The 19,609-nt window shown below is 45.1% G+C and overlaps 2 protein-coding genes across 5 annotated transcripts; one reads left to right on the top strand and one right to left on the bottom strand.

Moving 5' to 3' along the window:
• Window positions 1-100: 100 nt before the first annotated feature.
• On the top strand, window positions 101-12,539 carry flii (FLII actin remodeling protein). Of its 2 annotated transcripts, none has more exons than XM_040189929.2 (31): window positions 101-623; window positions 1,634-1,744; window positions 2,392-2,463; window positions 2,626-2,706; window positions 2,862-3,109; window positions 3,270-3,373; window positions 3,493-3,668; window positions 3,801-3,958; window positions 4,202-4,286; window positions 4,699-4,846; window positions 4,965-5,092; window positions 5,201-5,311; window positions 5,395-5,499; window positions 5,665-5,844; window positions 6,033-6,115; window positions 6,333-6,407; window positions 6,551-6,634; window positions 6,757-6,928; window positions 7,717-7,824; window positions 7,910-8,101; window positions 8,329-8,427; window positions 8,631-8,720; window positions 8,806-8,945; window positions 9,170-9,401; window positions 9,491-9,645; window positions 9,789-9,849; window positions 10,006-10,134; window positions 10,305-10,411; window positions 10,559-10,664; window positions 10,773-10,838; window positions 10,922-12,539. In XM_040189929.2, exons 1-31 carry the CDS (start codon window positions 561-563, stop codon window positions 11,054-11,056), a joined length of 3,804 nt encoding a protein of 1,267 aa, XP_040045863.2. In that variant the 5' UTR covers window positions 101-560; the 3' UTR covers window positions 11,057-12,539. The 2 variants fall into 2 exon arrangements, with proteins under 2 accessions (XP_040045863.2, XP_040045864.2); XM_040189930.2 differs by having other exon boundaries at window positions 145-623; window positions 5,204-5,311.
• Window positions 12,540-13,143: 604 nt separating this feature from the next.
• retreg3 (reticulophagy regulator family member 3) lies at window positions 13,144-19,349 on the bottom strand. 3 transcript variants are annotated; one of them, XM_040189931.2, is made up of 10 exons: window positions 19,116-19,349; window positions 18,603-18,871; window positions 17,475-17,581; window positions 17,238-17,268; window positions 17,012-17,138; window positions 16,585-16,669; window positions 15,932-16,069; window positions 15,525-15,604; window positions 15,239-15,371; window positions 13,144-15,161 (listed from the first exon to the last, which is right to left on the bottom strand). In XM_040189931.2, the coding sequence occupies exons 2-10, from the start codon at window positions 18,848-18,850 to the stop codon at window positions 14,614-14,616; spliced, it is 1,497 nt and encodes a 498-aa protein (XP_040045865.2). In that variant the 5' UTR covers window positions 18,851-18,871; window positions 19,116-19,349; the 3' UTR covers window positions 13,144-14,613. The 3 variants fall into 3 exon arrangements, with proteins under 3 accessions (XP_040045865.2, XP_040045866.2, XP_040045867.2); XM_040189932.2 differs by having other exon boundaries at window positions 19,062-19,349; XM_040189933.2 differs by having other exon boundaries at window positions 19,045-19,224.
• Between the last annotated feature and the right edge of the window lie 260 nt (window positions 19,350-19,609).

Consider the following 19,609-nt stretch of genomic DNA (forward strand, 5'->3'; position numbering starts at 1 on the left):
TTTCTTAAGAGGCGTCCTCAGAGACACATTGCAAGCTTTAACGGAACTAGTTTTATTTTGAAATCAAGTTGTATATTTTCCGGTTTCACCCTTGCCCCTTGGAAATGACTTAACATTTAAATTGTAGATGGCCGCGGTGTTTGGTGCATTGTATCCCACAACCAACGCTCTTGTGACGAGGAAATAAGCGAACTCAGTGTTCTTTCCCTCCGGTTAAGACAGAAAAGCCCTTACAAAACGTATTTCTTTCAAACAGAGACTGCTGTCTCGGTTTTAAAATAGCATGGCGTATTGAACAGCTAGCGGGTGTAACAGAATGGGGGACACCCACACGACCCCGTATATGCTGTTAACCTCCGATGAACACAGGAGGGCGCTGAACACAGTTTATTTTATTCGACGGTACACATTCCGAAGCACAGGGGGCGATAACGCACGATGAGCTGGTGTTGGCAACCATCGCTAATAATCCAACGAAGAAGAAGGAGACTTTGCAGCAGACACCCCACTACGAGACCAAAATAGACAGTAGAGGGCTGAGCAGCTGGCACAAACCAGAAATGGCTTCCACCGGAGTTCTTCCCTTCATCAGGGGGGTAGACCTCAGTGGTAACGACTTCAAAGTAAGGCTCTTAAAGACAAATGTGTTGTTGTTGTTTTTTAAAGCCATTGGTGTTGAATAACTAACACGTTTAGCTAGCTAACGTTAGCTCAAGACAAATGGCTAACGGGTGCGCTTGTTAAAATGACTTGCTTAGCCTAACGTTGCTAGCATTGGGCGTTAGCCAGTTGTCAGATTTGTGACATATAATAACGTCACAAAATACCCGCCCGGTTTCTGCCACAAGCGTCCTGTGGTTTACATATTTCTGTTAAGAGAATGGTCTATTTAAGGTAACATAACGCTACTTCTGTACTTTGCGAGCGGGTAGATACTTCTAGGTAAGTTTGTGATAACACAGCTCCCGTTTCCAACGTCACGAAAGCGAGCTAATCTAACGTTAGCTTTAATGTCGGCTAACCCGCCGTCTGGATCAGAAGCTAACCTGCCTGTCGTCTTTATCAGCGTTATCGGACGATAACGTCAGCCAACGTGTTCAGAGCTCTTTTGACTCAGTGTCGTCATAGTTGTAGGTTTGGCCACAATTCGCGTGCTCAGCTTGGTAGACAGACGAGGGAGTAAAGGTTTGGATCATCTGGCATATGTTTGAAACATTTAAAACCTCCCCATGTTAAGTACCTTCTATGTACCGTTCTAAGCACCGTTAATACGTACATGTTGTATGAATCATGTATTTGTATCTATCTGTTCGTGAATGGCTTTTAAATTCAGGAAGTGTAAAATACCATAAGTTCCTCACACAAGTTGCGCCCATGATAACATCAACTGTCCGCTTTCTCATCTTGGCTGTAGAAGATAACAGATCCCATAAAGATAATGACAATAAGAAGGGTGATGTCATGTTCTCATTTTGTATGAAGAGTCCATTGTTCTCATGCATCCGGATAATGATAAGCTCCTTCACAGTTGGACATTACGAAGACTTATCATCCATAAATACAGTCCATACCGGTGTTTCTGACGTCAGCCGTCATTCTTGCTCCTCTTCATGTCCGTTTCCGTTCCTCTCAGGGCGGCTACTTCCCAGAGCATGTCAAGTGTATGAGCAGTCTACGATGGCTGAAGCTGAACCGGACCGGGCTGTGTTACCTCCCGGAGGAGCTGGCCTCTCTGCAGAAGCTGGTGAGGCATTTGTCGCATCGGCTTATCCGCACATCTCCAAATATATAAAGTGATTGACTGATATATTCTTGATATGTATTTTAGTCACAGTGTTGTGTATGTTATCTGTCAAAGGTTAGTTTATTTGTACTGTAGATGTTTTTGGCTCGATCTATATTTATCCGGTTTGATGGGCTATTTATTACGATATTATTTTTAAAATACCCTTTTTACTTGATGTCAGGGCAACAAAGGCAATCACATCAGCAGATTGGTGCATTTTAGTAGCAAAACCTTCTCCCAACTTTAAGAACACTCAGCCATAATTTAATCCCCAGTATCTTTGATATGATTATCTTATCTTAATCACCAAAGCTGCAATCAACAGCCCAAAGCCCAAAGAAGCTAATCCATGCTTACATGCTTGATATTACCAGGTGTAGGTAAACAAGATTAGTCTGTTATCATGGCTAGGAGTCCCAGCGTCTGCGGTATTGTTTATATATATATATTTGATCCTGTTCTTAAATCATTTTATTTGGAGACAACGGCGACGTTTGTTGCGCAGCGGTGACCGGGTCACCGTGCAGAACGTTTCCATGCTTTGGTTGTTTTTGTAGTGCACTCTCGGGTCTGTAAACAAAACTTCTGCTTATTGTTTTTTTTAGGAGCATCTTTCAGTGAGTCACAACAGCCTGACCACTTTGCATGGAGAACTGTCCAGCCTACCAAACCTTCGGGTAACTAACACCAACACATGCAGCGAAAAATATGCATTAAGCACTTGCTGATTTCTTCCACTAGCTATAAAAAAAGCACTGCCAATCTTTGACTATGGCCTGTTTCTACTTGTACCAATTTGTAGGTTTGATCGAGTCCTAAATGTCTTTCTCTATGTGCAGGCGGTCGTAGCCAGAGCTAACAACCTGAAAAACTCCGGTGTGCCTGATGACATCTTTCAGCTGGATGACCTCTCTGTGCTGGTACATAATAATATCTCACAGTCCCCCCTCTCTGCTCATCAAACACTTCCAACATCACTCTTACTTTCCCTTATTTCTGGTCCACTAGCATAACTTTACACACATTACATTCCCTCTTTGTCAATTAATGACAAAAATAATCCCATTTCCTTCAGGATCTGAGTTACAATCAGTTGACAGAGATCCCCAGAGACCTTGAGAACAGCAGGAACATGCTGGTGCTGAATCTGAGTCACAACAACATCGACTCCATCCCCAACCAGCTGTTTATCAACCTGACCGACCTGCTGTATCTGGACTTGAGCGACAACAAGCTGGACAGCCTGCCCCCGCAGATGAGACGCCTGGTTCATCTGCAGACACTCACACTGAACAACAACCCCTTGATGCATGCGCAATTGCGGTGAGGCGAAATGTATTTCGTTTTATTTGGGTCACTGCTGTCCCTTAGCCTAAATTCGTAGGCCCCATTTTAGGTGCACATCTTTAGTGGTAAATGTATTTAGAAAACAGAAATATGCATTTGGTTAACGCTGCTCTTCTTAAACTGTTTGTCTGAGCAGCCAGCTGCCAGCCATGGTAGCATTACAGACTCTCCACCTGAGGAACACACAGAGGACCCAGAGCAACATGCCAACCAGTCTAGAGGCTCTGACACATCTAGCAGGTATCACACACTCACGCCACTCTCTTGTTTCCTTCACTTGTTTACGGACTTGTCCTTTTTTTGTGGGAAACGTAGCGTTTACGAGCACGTGTTCCCTCTGTTCCTCCCGTCTCCCCCAGATGTTGACCTGTCATGTAACGACCTGACTCGGTTGCCGGAGTGCCTCTATTCATTGAGCAGTTTGAAGAGACTCAACCTGAGCAGCAATCAAATCTCAGAATTGTCCCTCTGCATCGACCAGTGGACTCAACTGGAGACTCTTAACCTGAGCCGCAACCAGCTCACCTCCCTCCCTGTAAGGACAATAACAATTATACACTTCTCTAGAAGCCGTGTGGCTTTCACTACCAGTGAATAAAAAGCTGTGTAGATCGTCAAAAAAATAGTCAATTTAATTGTTTATGTCTGCTTGTGTGTCTTCTTCCAGTCTGCAATATGTAAGCTGGCCAAACTGAAGAAGCTGTACATAAACTCCAACAAACTGGACTTTGATGGAGTTCCGCCAGGCGTTGGCAAACTGTCCAGTCTCACCGAGTTCATGGCCGCCAACAACAACCTGGAACTAATCCCAGAGGGACTCTGCAGGTGAGTTCAACACAAAGTTTGCGTTTCTGTGATTAATGAACCACCAGTTGAATAATGCTTCCTTCTGCATTGTTTTACTGATATTTTTTATAAAATTGACTGACACAATTCAATTTAATATTAATAATATCTGAATTTGAATGTGTTTTGCTAAAAGGCTAAGTTTTTATTAAGACCCATTCAGTTAAATTCATAAGCAAAATTGAATATAGTCGTGTGACTGAATATTTGTGTGTTGTCCAGGTGCGGCAAGCTGAAGAAGCTGGTGCTGAATAAAAACCGCCTGGTCACGCTGCCTGAGGCCATCCACTTCCTGACTGATTTAGAGGTACAGCACTAAAGGCACCTGTAAAGTGGTCAAATAATACGGTACCTGAACAGCATTTATGTTGCTCAAATGATTTATTGTGGATTTAATTACTTACTAAATAAATATTCAGACATAAATAGGATACAATTAGATTAAATGTAATATATATATATATTTTTAATCAACACTGTATACTGTAATTCAGATACAATAATGAATACAAAACATTAAACACTCATGACACAGTACATATCAATTCTTTAGGAATTGACAAGAAATTATATCCTGGTCCTGTATTTGGCAACATAACATAGTGGCCCTGCAATGTCGTCTAAAACATTTATTTAATTGAATATTACCTCCACTAACTGTTAATTGTTTGAAGAGAAGATTAAAAGAAAAATTGAACTATTCGTATATTTCTCTCTAGATTCTGGATGTCCGGGAGAACCCGAACCTGGTGATGCCCCCTAAACCAGTGGACAGGGCAGCCGAGTGGTACAACATTGACTTCTCCCTGCAGAACCAGCTGCGGCTTGCTGGAGCCTCACCTGCTACTGTAGCAGCTGCTGGAGGAGGTACGTGTGTATACACAATATGACTGAGTACGAATGCGTACAGTGTCGGTGCCTTTTTTCTCCCTATTCCTTATTTTTTCTTAATGGCTTGAATCTCTATGTGTGTACATGTGTCCAGGAGCCAGCCCACGAGATCCCCAGGCGAGGAAGATGAGACTGAGGAGGAGGAAGGACAGTTCTCAGGACGACCAGGCGAAGCAGGTGCTGAAGGGCATGAGTGACGTTGCACAGGGCAAGAACATGGAGGTAAGCGAAAAGATAAAGAAGGATTTTGACAAAGTCCAAAGGAAGAAAACCAACCAAACACAATAGGATTCATTTACATTTTATCTACAAAGAAATATGCTAATTTAGCAGGAGAGCGAGGATTCGAAATATGGAGATTTAAAGGTCCGGCGCTGGGACAAGAGCCTAGAGAAACCTCAACTGGACTACTCTGAGTTCTATATGGAGGATGTGGGGCAGGTAATCTGTCGGAATTTGCCAAATTGCTCTTTGCATTGTACGGATACCAGCGTACGTATGGTCACTGTTTCCGCGTCCTACAGGTTCCAGGTGTAACAGTGTGGCAGATAGAGAACTTTGTTCCGATGCAAGTGGACGACGCTTTCCAGGGCAAGTTCTATGAGGCCGATTGCTACATCATCCTCAAGGTAACGATGAACTGAACTCGATCTCAGTAGATTGTACGGACCGCCATTACTTTGGTTGTCATTATACACGTTGGAATAATCCAACAAGACGGATCCTTCTTAGCAACATCTGTGCGTTTTCATGGGCTGTGGGTCCCAAGACTTCTCTCCCTTTGCTTTTTGCAGACTTTCCTGGATGACAACGGCGCGTTGAACTGGGATATCTATTACTGGATCGGCCAGGAAGCCACGCTCGACAAGAAAGCGGGCTCTGCCATCCACGCCGTCAACCTCCGAAACTTCCTAGGAGCGGAATGCCGGACGATACGGGAGGAGATGGGAGACGAGAGCGAGGAGTTCAGTGCTGTATGTATAAATATACCCGGCAAGCAGCGCTATACAATAATAACTAACTACCAAGAAACTCCTGATCAATTCAAGTTCAGCATCAATGCTTCATAGTTAAACATTAACTATATAAATCCTTATTTTCTTTCATTGGAAACGGTCCATCTACATCCGTGTGAATGAAATGCTTTTTGGCTCGTGAGCAGGTGTTCAACAATGAGATCTCCTACATCGAGGGAGGAACAGCCAGCGGGTTCTACACCGTGGAGGATACAAACTATTCTGTCAGGTGAGCTGTAAGGGATTCTAGTCAGAATTATTTCAAGTTTCAAGTTTTCTCAAATGTATAATATACGTCTTCTTTGGCTTCCATTTACTGCAATCTTGTCAGAAACTTGTTTGCAACAATCAAGTTTGTGTGTCTGCGTTAATATCAGCTTTCACATGAATGAGATGTTGTTTGTCTGCAAATATATCAGGTTTTAATCACTTTATGTGTCCATCAGGTTGTACAGAGTTTACGGCAAGAAAAACATCCGACTGGAGTCGGTCCCAGTGAAGGCCTCCTCCCTCGACCCGCGGTAACTCTCCCACTCCCCTTTTTACACCACACGACGTACATGTGTATAGTTTACCACAAAGTCCCTGCTTTGCAATATTTTGCGTCCTTCCTCTGTACGCAATCACAGAATTTGTGGTTTACGTCCTGTCTTTCTTTTTGCAGGTATGTCTTCCTGTCGGACACGGGGCTGGACATCTTTATCTGGAGAGGAGCCAACGCCACTCTGAGCAGCACCACTAAGGCCAGGTAGGACAAAACTCCATAAGCAACCCCGACTTATTGGGTTCCATGTAAAGGTTACACTTTAACAAGAGAAGCGCGCATTGCGCGGATGCTAACTGTGTGTGGACTGTTTGTTTGTCTTTCAGGTTATTTGCAGAAAAGATCAATAAGAATGAGCGTAAGGGGAAGGCGGAGATCACCACCCTCCTGCAGAGCCAGGAGCCTCCGCCTTTCTGGGAGGTACTGGGAGGACAACCAGAGGAGATCAAGAAGCACGTACCAGATGACTTCACCCCCGTTAGGCCTAAACTATACAAGGCAAGTCTTGTGAACCCACATAATAAAGCAGCACTAATTGCTCAGTGAGAGCGTCGATGTTTTAGGATTCACTGTTGAGCTTTTTGCTTTGCCGTCTATTGAAGTCACGTGTGTTTTGTGGACGGCCCACGATGTGCCGTATGTGGGATCGGCCAAATACCAAAAACGGGTGTAGTGATCCTTTGTTTGGCTAATTACACACACACACACACACACACACACTCTCTCTCTCACAGACACACACAAACATCCCTGTCACAGACACTACAGTAACTGGAAACTCCCCCTGACTCATTTGTCTGAAAAACAGACTAAACTCACAGTAAACTGGTAGAATCTGTAGGTTTTAGGGTTATGTTTTGTTCTTCTTTTATTGTTATGTCTGGGTGAATTTAAGCAAGCTTTTTAACTGAACTCAATTGAAATGATCCAGTGGTGGAACCAGACGGGAATATTCTCCTGTTTTGGCAATTTATTGAATTGGGAATTAGGGGCTGAATTTGGGGAAAGAGAGCATTTTTCTTTGGTACTTTTTTAATCTGCACGGTTAATACACCTCATTCCATCACTAAGCATTTATTGTGATGTTTTCATTGTACTTTATTATACATGTACATTATACTTTTTGTTGTTTTTGTAATGTAATTAACAGAGTTGAAAACAGACCTTTATTGTTTTAGACCTATGCTCAAGTTATTCGGAAGCAAAGTGTCTGTGCGACACGCGGACAGGAGCATGCTGCTAATCCTGAACCCAATTCTCTGCTTTCCCTTATCGTTGTCCTGTAGGTGGGCTTGGGTCTGGGCTACCTGGAGCTGCCGCAGATTAACTACAAGCTGTCGGTCGAGCACAAAGACCACAAGATCAAACTGGACACTTCGCCCGAGATGAGACTGGTCCGTCCATCAGCCAAATATTCACTGGAACGTAAACGCCACCGAATGTATTTCTCCCAACCTCACTTTTTCCATCTGTCTTTAGGTGCAAACTCTGCTGGACACCAAGTGCGTGTACATCCTGGACTGCTGGTCCGATGTGTTCATCTGGATCGGGAGGAAGTCTCCACGTCTCGTCCGAGCCGCGGCCTTAAAACTGGGTCAGGAGATCTGCTCCATGTTGCACCGGCCCAAACACGCGTGCGTCACTCGCAACCTGGAGGGCACCGAGTGCCAGGTAATACAGCACCACCTCAAATGCTTCAGGAATGTTTGACAATCCTGGTGTGATGAAAATACAGGAGGGGGACCAGGAACCGAATGCATATGGTTATCGTTGTTATTGTTATTATGTCAATTCCAGTACAATGGTAAATCCATCGGTGAAAGGCTGTTCTTAAGTTTACCTCACATTCGGCATGTGGTAATGATTTAATGTTAGTTGCTCTTCTTCTTTTTCCACAGGTGTTTAAATCCAAGTTTAAGAACTGGGATGATGTGCTGAAGGTGGATTACACCAGAGCAGCCGAGACGGTGCATAAGAACGACAACCTACAGGGCAAGGTCAGTGTGCTGTAGGTGTGTGTGTGTGTGTGTCAGTTTGGCTATTCAATGAGTCACTCAGTGGCCACCAGTGACTCATAGAATAGTAATTTCAAATATACACTGACCAGGAACCCAAGAGGTGTGTGTGCGTTGCAACCCAGATTGAGCTGCTTGTGTGTGAGTGTTTCTCACTCTTCATACGTGCAATCGGTCCCTCTCAGGTGAAGAAGGACGCAGAGAAGAAGGACCAGATGAAAGCTGACCTCACAGCGCTCTTCCTTCCCAGGCAGCCAGCCATGCCCCTTGCTGAGGTAACAACCCACGCAGCGTTTCTGTTTTCCTTTTTTGTTCTCATGATTGACCTTCACTTCATGCACATTCATCTTGTGTGTGCAGGCTGAACAACTGATGGAGGAATGGAACGAGGATCTGGATGGCATGGAAGGATTTGTGTTGGAGGGAAAGAAGTTTGCTCGCCTGCCTGAGGAGGAGTTTGGCCACTTCCACACCCAGGACTGCTACGTCTTCCTCTGCAGGTAGGGAGGTGCATGCTCCATGCCTGCACAGGGCTTTAATGTGACGCCATTACAAGATGGTCTCTTTTTATTTGTATTTTCATTATAGGTTTTGTAAAACGTAAAATTGAGTATTCAGGGTCCAGCCCTGTCAATAAAAAAAGGATTTACATTTGCCCTCACAGACACTGCTCCACCGACTTGAAACTGCACATTTTCTGGCATTGATCTGACTGCTTGTGTAGGTACTGGGTGCCTGTGGAGTACGACGACGAGGAGAAGGAGAAGAAAGAGGGCGGCGGCGGCGTTGAAGGACGAAGATCAACAGCAGAGGACGACGACGACAAACAGCCCGAGGAGGACTTTCAGTGTGTCGTTTATTTCTGGCAAGGCAGGCAGGCCTCCAACATGGGCTGGCTCACCTTCACTTTCTCCCTGCAGAAGAAGTTTGAGAGTCTCTTCCCTGGAAAACTGAAGGTATCTAGATAGAATTGTATGCATTTCTTTTTTTTGGATACAGTTATTTTCTGATGAGTTGATAACGCTGAACCTTTCTTGCCGTTCAGGTGGTGCGTATGACCCAGCAGCAGGAAAACCTCAAGTTCCTGTCCCACTTCAAGAGGAAGTTCATCATCCACAAAGGGAAGAGGAAACAGAAGACGGATTCTGCGCAGCCCTCGCTGTACCACATACGCACCAATGGCAGCGCACTTTGCAGCAGGTAGACGCGTTGATATTCTAACCATCATCCACCATCTTCTAATTCATCAGATTGGCGCACGCCATCACTGTCCCTCTGGTTGTCGGGTTCCCAGAGGAAGAGCTTTTCTTTTCTTTAATTTTCATATTGTTTTTATTCTTTAGGACCATCCAGATTGGAACAGATTCCTGCAATCTCAACTCAGAGTTTTGCTTCATTCTCAAGGTTGTGATTTCTTCCGTTTTTATGCATCACAATAAATCGAAATATAACCGTAATGCTGCCTCGTTCCACCAGAGACGTCTCCTCCTACTTTTGCAGTCCAATAAAGACCAACAATGTCTGCCAGGTCGGGGATTAACTGTTGTAGTTTTTCTGCAGGTCCCGTTTGAGAGCACAGACAATCAGGGCATCGTTTACACCTGGGTGGGCCGAGCCGCCGACCCCGACGAAGCCAAACTTGCCGAGGACATCATGAACTGCATGTTTGATGAAACGTACAGCAAACAGGTACATGCAAATGTGTGAGAAATTAGATTAAGATACACTGACCTCTCTGTAAAGTGAGTAGAAGAACTCTTTATCTTCTGTGCAGTTTCCCCTCTGTATTTTTACGTTAATGTGTCTCAGGTCTGGCGTGAGAGAATATTTCGTCAGATTTCAATAAGCGTGTCTCGTAGGTCATCAATGAGGGAGAGGAGCCAGAGAACTTCTTCTGGGTGGGGATTGGCTCTCAGAAGCCGTACGATGAAGATGCAGATTATATGAAACACGCGCGGCTTTTCAGGTGGGTGAACATTATTATTAGTGTTAAAAGATTTAGTATTCATAATTAGAAGTTTGCCTAGAAGGACAAATTAAAATGATTACTGATACTAACTTCTATTCTCAACGTTCCCTCTCTATCTCTTATACCCCCCCTCTCACCCCTCAGGTGTTCAAATGAGAAGGGTTACTTTTCAGTGTCGGAGAAGTGCTCCGACTTCTGTCAGGACGACCTGGCCGATGATGATATCATGTTGCTGGACAACGGCCAGGAGGTAACAATCCGTCTGACTGCCGGCGCTCTAGTTGCTTTCATTACATCCTTTCAAGGGCTCACGATGTTTTTAACACATACTTTTCCTTATTTCCTGGCCTCCCGTCAGGTGTACATGTGGGTCGGTACTCAGACCAGTCAGGTGGAGATCAAACTCAGCCTCAAAGCCTGCCAGGTCAGTGAGGAGCTGCAGTCTGTTTGCATGTCGTCAGTAATTGTCCCGGAGTGGTGCATCTTACCAACGCTCTCCTCCTTTAGGTTTACATCCAGCACATGCGCGCCAAGGACACCGAACACCCCAGGAAGCTGAGACTGGTGCGAAAGGGGAACGAGCCCCACTGCTTCAATCGCTGCTTCCACGCCTGGGGGGCGTTCAAAACCCCCCCTGCATAGACAAAACATGCACACGCAAGTCTCATACATGTGTATCCGCTGGCAAGCCATTTTCCACCAGGAGGAGGAGGAGGAGGAGGATGATGTATATGCCCAATTCCTGCTCAGCCCTGCTTTTTAACTCTCAACGCCTCTCAACCGACGGGTTAAAATCCGAGTCCGCCTACAAAAAAAACAAACCGCTCAAGTTTAGCACGACGTCGCAATCAGTGAAAACTGCTGTTGTTTCCTTTCTCAAAAATATCACTCTTTTTCTACAAGCTTTGTAAGCCGCTCGTCTGACGGCTGTTGTAAAATGAAAGAAGAGAACAATGTTTTGAGATAAATAAAAATGTTTACGCTGCACAGAGGCTTTAAAGACACTCGAGGGAGCTGAATGCCCCGAACACATGAATCTTTGCTGCTGCTTTCACTGGGCTTGTGCTGCATGATCAATATTATCCCGTGGAGGAAGGGCTAGAAGGTAACTTTGGTATCCAAAACATGGACCGTTTTCCCCGACACGGTTCCCGTACTGATGGAACGTGCTGTAGACGTCGGGCGCTCACAGGCCGCAGTTGGTCTGAACTCTGTCCTGATTAGTTAGAGCAGTATTGCCGGATCAATTTGGGAAAAAAGTTGGTCCTATTAGTCACTTAGACCCCCCCCAAAAAATGACCCTGTGTGCTGGTTACTGCTTATGCTGCTCATTTTTAAGAAAGTTTGAAGCAAGTTGATTTTACAGCTTTTGGGTTCTTCCTTTTTTAATATATATATAATTTAGGGACTAAACAGCACTATAATTAGTTTCCTGAAGAATGTCAGTTTATACATATATTTTCCTGGCGTGCGGCTTGTACATCGGTTGGTGTCTTTACGCTGTGCGCCTTCCGAGAAAGAGGCTTGGCCCTTTTCCCAGAGCCGGATTGGTCCCCGGTCTGACCTCGTCCAACTGGTCCGCGGTTAAGATGATCTGGAGCAGATGTGCTGGTTCCAGTTCTAGTGAGCCGTGTTAGAACATGCAATGGGTGGAGTCAACACGAGACCGGGACTGTATTCAAGTTGTCGACTTTGTAATTTCCTTCGTTGCTGAAAGGGAGAGCGCAGAGACTGCTGAATTTCATGGGAGTTCTTATGTTCCATATGAGAGATATATCTTAGCAAAGATAGTGACTTCTGGTTCCACTGATCTCAAATCTGTCATTTGATTGTATGTTTAGACAACTACTTCTAGATCAGTGCCTCCAGGGTCAACTTTTAAGTACAGAACCGCTGCTTATCACGTGACCTTAGTGTTCAAGCAAGATCCGTTAACGGTTCTCAAATTGCTCCATCAACCGTCATTTAGTTCTTTCATACTTGAAATGCACATGCACACGTCTGATGGTGTGTTTGAGTCCGATACATAAAGTGTGTGTCTCTATGCATATGTGCACATGCTCCTGATGCCGCCTGCAGATGCTTTATTTATGTATTTTGTATTCAAATAAAATGTCACAATACATATTTAGTCAACCTGTCGTCTCATTGCTCCTCCTCACCGGTACGTCTGCCGTATTTGGTGTTCAGATGTTAATTGAAGCTCTTATTTAAAGTGATGACCAAACGCAAGCAAAAATAACAACCCAGCTCTGCTCACTGGCTGAGGGACACTTTCCTTTCCTTCCAGATATCGGTCTGTCTGGGACCAGCAGCTCACTGCAGTTGGCAATCTATTTCTGAGCCGTCACTTTTTTCTAATGTGACTTTTATGACACCATGTTTTGTAATCCTTTATTGTTGTGATGTCTGTGTGAGTTTCCTCCCACCAAAATTCAATACTATATCTGTTATGAGTAGATTACTCATATTTGATGGCATGACTTTATTGACTGATCTTTTCCAACATTGTATAGAACTTTTCTTAGTCTACCTTTTTTCTACAAAATGGTGATTGATGGCTTGGACATACTTCGCATGCAATACTATAAATTTGTCTGACTTCTCCCCTTTTTTTACATACAATTTTTTTTTTTTTTAAATAGACTATCTTTTTTTCCAACATGCTGTTTTGACATTTCTTGATATAAGACCCCTACATCTTTTTTTTACATAATAGTAAATGACACTTATTTGCAAACATTTTATTGAATAAGATTTGCACATCAAACGTATCAAAACTAGTTACAGCGAAGAAGATACTGTGAAAATGACCCCAGCAAAGTGACCACAGATCATTCAGAGCAACTGATTCTTCTTGCAGCAGCAAGCAGCAACATTCTGTTTAAAGTAGGACCTGCTCTTTTTTTCCTTCCTAAAACTCCCAGCAAACTAGCATTGCACATTTTATCTACTACATCACATTAATATGGATTCAGCTGTTTATTCAATTGCATTAAATAATATTTGCTGCTACAGCTTTCCCCTCAATATCACTTAATATAATTAAAGAGCAATAAAAACACATGTTTGCGGTTGAATAAATCTCAGTGGCATTTGCCACTACATGAAACCAGGCTGACCAGCACTTAAAAGCAACACCAAACCTTTATATACTAACAATTATAGATATAATGACTTAATACCTAATTTAGATGTAAACATGTTTCCCTATTAAAGTAGTAAAACATCTACGTATGGAAGGATATCCAATGTTTCTGTTAAACGTTCAGCAGTGGGGTCAACTACATGAAATACAAATATTAGTTTCAATATCACTTTTGAAAAAGAAACTGAGGCCTCATTGAAGGACAAAATACGCTACTGAGCGGCTTCAAAAAGGAAATGCAGGAAATATTCTGAACACACTCACGTGGAAAAGAAAAACACCTGCTGTGAGCTGGGGCACAATGAACAGCCAACAGGTCGAGTTATCAGATATCATACGACTCGGGACTTTAGTTTCCAAATTGAATGAAGACGTCCCCATATGTCAAACAGCAGAGGAGGAAGAAAGAACTGAAACTTTGACGCAAGTGTTCTTCACATTCTTTATGGGAGAGAGTCTCTGTCTGACAACAGCATGAATGACACAAATTTAAATTGGTGAACCTGTTATGAAATAAATCTATAGGATTACAGCAGAGCAATAATAAACATTAATAAAAAGAGATGTTATTTAGCCATTCCAACTATTCCGGTGGAATGCCGTTCCATGGTGTCCTTGTCGACGTGACGTGGCTCAGCCAGCTAGAAGTAGAGCCATATTTGGTCCCATGTTAAATAGCCCTGTGTTGTATAAAAGATTGTGTGTAACGTGTTGATAATAATTAACAAGTATCCTTGTTAATTATGGATGCACATAATAAAAAGACTGCAACATGGGTGAATAATGCTGGTTAATAGTAACGTCGGACTGTTTGACGTTTGTTGTTGTAGTTTCTATTGCTCAGCCAACAAAAGGAAACGTCTGGATGATCGAGGCTTAAAAAGGAAAAGGAGGAAAGAGTAGAAATGAAAGAATTCTTCACAGTGATAATCTGATGTCAATTAGAATCAGGGCTGCTGGAATCCTCACACGATCAAAGCTCATCACATGAACACCGCCCACGGAGTTGCACTCCTCGGTACACACACACACACACAAACACACACACAAATTACTGTGGTTTACCCAGCAGGCTGAACAGGAAGTTGGGCCCCTGGCCGTCACCCTGTCTCGTGCTTCCCCCTCCGAGGGGATCCATCTGGTTCAGTTCAGACTGATCGAGCATCTCAAAGTCCTCTCCGTCCAAGTCCGTGTCCAGCTCAGAACTGGACTGCTTGCGGTAGCTGCGGTGGGCCCCGGCCCTGGGGGGGCCTTCCCTGCGCTGGCTGCGAGGAGGACGAGGTTGCATCGCCCCGACCAGCGCCGCCTGGATCATGTTGCTGGCGAGGACTCCGGCCAAGTCTCCGGCGAAATCCGAGGCGGGTGGCAGGCCACTGAGAGACAGTTCTGCATCCAGATCGTCCTGATCTGAGTCCAGATGGCCGTCCACGTCCAGCACCGAGGCTCGGTGGCTAGCCAGCCCAGACAGACCCAGACTCGGCAGGCCGATGCTGGTGTCGTCGTCGTCGTCGTCCATCAGGGTGGCGTCGGGGTTTATGGAGGGGAAGCCCTGGAGGTCTCGAGCAAACGATTCCTCAGCGTCACTGTGCCGGTCCAGATCTGACCCAGAAACAGAGACACAGTCAGGGACGACCACAAACCGGGAGGGGAGTAATCGGGAATAGCCAGGCGCCTACCCTCAGAGCCCTCTGTGAGCGGGGTCTGGCCTCGCGATAGGTTAAATGTCCCATTATCAGTGTAGGACACCTCGGCATCGGAGTGCTCCGAGTCGGTCAGAGCAAGTTCTTTAGCATTCAGAGCGTCATCAAACTAGGAGACACAAGATTGGAAAGGTTGCATGTTTTATACAGCTGTTATTTACATTTCTGGAGAAAGAATATATTTTGGGGCATCGTAACATGTTCCTTAATATAAATATTAACAGAATAACTAGTGGATTAGAGAAAACCTCAAGCGACTTACTGAGGGGCAGAAAGCAGCCAGCTCTTCCTCGCTATCACTGTCTTCCCCCGAGGCCAGACCCCGGAGAGGCCTCCTCAGGACTGCACAGAGGAACGACGACGTGTTTTCATTTGATCACAAACGGTGCCACGTAAATCGGTTCAACAAGTGAAAACAAAAAGGTTTTGTGCCACTAAACAAAGAGACTTAGCAAAGGGCATTAACAATATGTCAATAAAGTGAAACTGGACGGGCAGCCTGAAGGTATCTAACGCAGTAAGATGCTTAACATGGTGAGTGGTTCTTCAATGAAAGACTTACGCTCTTAACAACAACAAGATCCAAAATCCAAGGGAAAGTTTTACTTACGTAACGAAAAAAAATACAAACAGTAGTTTTGGATTTTGCATTAAAAAGAAAATACTTACACTGATTATCAATCGGCTTTGACATCATGTAGCCGCAAACACTGAAGTCCAGTCTCTGCAGGACTGGATCCAGCTTGATGCACACATGCTGGAAAAGCCTATGATAGGCTCCCAGAGGAGCCAGCAGAGTAGCCCACACTGAGAGAAGAAAGCATACACGTCATCATCAAACAAGAAGGACTTCTGCTGGGGTTGTTTCCCACAAAAATGGTATCCTAAGAGCTGTGCTTGTTAACGTTTATGCAGATTGCTAGATTACGGTCAGCACTTCAGACACGGCTGTGTGAGCGCCAAGAGTTCCACACGTAGAGCAGCTGTTGATTGGTTCAGACGTCAGAGTAGAAGGCTTTGGCAGCTCCAGTCTACACTGATTAGAGGTTAGGAGATTAGACGTCTCGGTCTGACCTCTTTAGCTTTCTGTCTGGTTACATTTCCTCCTTCCTTCCCTCCCTCCCTCCCTCCCTCCCTCCTTCCTTCCGTGCCTCATCACAGCTTTAATCACCGGTACACAGGTCCGGCCCTGGTACTGGGGCTCCAAGGATCTGGTTTCGCCGGCCATGTATTTTTTAATAGGATCAGTCACGCTGCGTTTCCATGCCAACGGGGGCCTGTGGAGCAGCCTGGATCTGTAGTGTGAACTGCTGGGGACTCACCAGCAGAGTAGGACAGCACCAAGCCAGGAACGTAAATTCCAACCCCAGCCAAGCAGGTGAATCCGCCACAGGTCAGGATGCAGAACTGAGACAGAGCAACAACACACAGACTACAGGTCAACTATGGTACATACGGTCCCATCTACGGCCGTCCAACGGGGCTGGACAGCACGCTGAGCTTCACAAATTCATTCATTATCACCACCATACCTAGAAACATAGTCTTGGATGAATTGTGGAGAACAGTGTAAGGATAATAAAAATCATGTTTTCAAACTAATACTATAGCAAATATAACAAATACTTGAGATTTTGCATTAAACACATTAAATATAAAAGATGTGTTACCGTACCAAATACAGATAATATGACACATATTGATATAGGAGTTTTGTTCTTCTTCCTGCTGTGTGTACGCAGTCCTCACCTTGCCAGGGTTGTGTTGCTTGTACTGCTGCACACTGGATGCAAGAACTGCTGCACTGACCCAGGCCTCAGCAATGTGGTGGCACAGTTCAGGCACGCTAAGGATGCCAGGCTGCACCAGACCCCAGCTAGAAAAAGACAGGGGGGGGGTTAATACCCTTTCTGCGGTCTACTTATTGTATTACTGTTGGCATTGTGGATTCAGGCGGTTGGTTGCAGTAACAAACCTCTCATTTTCTGATTCCTCCAGGTTCCTGACTGTGTAGAGAAAGAACATTCATCACTTTAACAAACAATGAAAAATTGTCCAAATTGTGTTGCATGTGTTGAGCCTTTTCTCTAGTTTGATCTTTTGTTACAAAACATGACAGCAACTTGAGGAATGATCTACAGCACACATGACGCAATAAGGAAGCAGAGTAAAAGTACAGCGCAGGCGATCCATGACGGGCAGCTTCTATCACCTCCAATCAGCGGCCAGATCTTATGTCTCCAGGTATCAACACAGACGACCACGGCCAGACCAGCAGCCAGCAGGAACAGGAGGCGCAGGGAGGTCAGGGCCAAGCACCTGGAGGGCAATGACAACACGGTAATCACATGAACAGCCTGGACCGTGCACACAGTGGCAATGAGACACGAGGTTATACAATTCATGACCTGCGAGTGGTTATCTTTATTCCAAAATTAAGAAAAGGTGAAGTTATGGCACTGATATGTGTTAAAACTCATTAGTTAGTGGATAGAAATCAGGGTTCAAACTGTGTTGTTGACAACAACGTTACAGTATTCTGCCAATAAACCGATTAACAAAACAAAGAGTTTGTTGGTAGATTAAGGTGTGTTGGTATTTGGGGCAGCAGTTCTATTAGTACAGCAAGTTAAAAACCTAAATTTACATCACAACACAACTAATTGTACTTTGGGCAGCAGCTGGACTCACAGGCCCGGGGACATAATGGAATAAATGCTGAATGCCTCAACTCCACAAAACAGGCCGGCCAGGCCAGCGTATTCTTCCTTCAGGGATGATTAACAAACAATAAGATCATTGGCTAATTTAACCACATTTTGACAGGTCTTTTCTTTTGTCTGAGCACATCTTAAAGCAAAGACAATTGAGTTAATTTTTTTATTTGGACAAATAAATGACAAAAACATAGAGATAAATAATATCACAGTGCAGGAAGAGGGAGAAGCCTCAACCTATACGATTAAAGGATTTTACCTAATTATCACATAATGTCACTATGCATAATATGTGCTGGAAGCTGCATCTCCACAACATTAAACGCCTCCAACTTCTGCAGGGACAACACATGCGAGTTAAATGTAATGTAACAGATTTAACCTAAAAGCACGAGCCTCGCGCGCCATCAACGCGCGGCGGCTCTGTGGAGTCTATAAATAGCACCACCAGCCACCTGCCTCGTCTTCAGCCGACAGGTGAAGCACTTGTATTGTGTCTAAATAGGGGGGGTCGCACCAAACCGTCTCCGTAGGGGTCTAACGAAGTTAAATGCGGCTCGCTAGGGCGACCCACGTGCGCGCCGTCCACGCGCCCACTGCAGTAAAGCGGGTTGAAAACTCACCAGAACACCACGTTGACCGCAGCGTAGAGCAGCGCGCACTGCGCGGGTCTCTCCCACACCAGGGCGGCCTGCAGGCAGGTCAGGACGGGCTCGTAGGGCCCCAGGCGGGACTGCAGAGCCGCTTTGACAGCGCGCACCCGGGCGTCTCTCTCGCTGGAGCACGGTCGACTCCGCAGGCCGACGGAGACCCCTCGCTGGACACAGCGGTCGCCCGCTGCTGCGTATTCCGTTGCATCGACGTGCGCCATCTTAAGCAGTGTGCGGTCTGCCTGTCAAAACGAAGAGACATTAAGTGGGGAAGCGGGTAGACGAGGGACGCCACGGAGCGGATCCGCTCACAACATCGGCTAGCAGATCTGCGCTAATGGTTTCCCCGAAGTGACGTTAGCTGTTAGCTAGCCAGGCTAGCTGTATCATTGCTATAGCGTCTGACGACAAACACCTCGTTGTAATACAAACCGAGCGCGCCGTCAAAGACAGCGAGGCGATGTTTGCAAGTCAGATGACACGTACTATTTCGGCATTTTTGAAGGAATTACGCGCTCTCCTCGGACGTTGACAATATGGCGTAACCTGTTTTTCTAAATCATTAACCGTCCAATCAGAGTCGCTTAGGGGTCCGCGTCATGGTGCGTTCAGGTGCAATGGGAATAGTTTGTTTTTATTTATTTCAAAGTGGTTTGACTAACGTGTCAACAAGCCAGTACTAAAAACATATTTTAGGTTAAAATCTAAAATATGTTTTTAGATTTTAAGATTTTCACTGGGAACCGTCACCTTATCGTGGTGGAGAGGTTTGTGTGTCTCTATGAACCTGAGGGCTGTGTTGTCGGGAGCCTTGTGCTCCTGGTAGGGTTACCCTTGGCAAAGTGGTCTCAGGCGAGGGGCCAGACTAAGAATGGTTCAAGACCCCATGAAAAAACGGAAGGAGTTACCTGGCCCGGAGGAAGCCCGGGGCCCCCATTGTGAGCCAGGCCCAGATGGAGGGCCCGACAACGAGCGTCTGG

Source organism: Gasterosteus aculeatus, chromosome 11 (assembly GCF_964276395.1).
Source record: "Gasterosteus aculeatus chromosome 11, fGasAcu3.hap1.1, whole genome shotgun sequence".
Taxonomy (NCBI): Eukaryota; Metazoa; Chordata; class Actinopteri; order Perciformes; family Gasterosteidae; genus Gasterosteus; species Gasterosteus aculeatus.

Excerpts from the sequence above, each read along its gene's own strand:
- flii (XM_040189929.2), top strand. The coding sequence starts at position 561 with ATGGCTTCCACCGGAGTTCTTCCCTTCATCAGGGGGGTAGACCTCAGT. Across the intron at positions 2,464-2,625 it reads CCAGCCTACCAAACCTTCGG|GCGGTCGTAGCCAGAGCTAA; the intron begins GTAACTAACACC and ends CTCTATGTGCAG. Across the intron at positions 6,635-6,756 it reads AGCAGCACCACTAAGGCCAG|GTTATTTGCAGAAAAGATCA; the intron begins GTAGGACAAAAC and ends TTTGTCTTTCAG.
- retreg3 (XM_040189931.2), bottom strand. The coding sequence starts at position 18,850 with ATGGCGCACGTCGATGCAACGGAATACGCAGCAGCGGGCGACCGCTGT. Across the intron at positions 17,582-18,602 it reads GCGGTCAACGTGGTGTTCTG|GTGCTTGGCCCTGACCTCCC; the intron begins GTGAGTTTTCAA and ends ATTGCCCTCCAG. Across the intron at positions 16,670-17,011 it reads AGCAACACAACCCTGGCAAG|TTCTGCATCCTGACCTGTGG; the intron begins GTGAGGACTGCG and ends GCTCTGTCTCAG.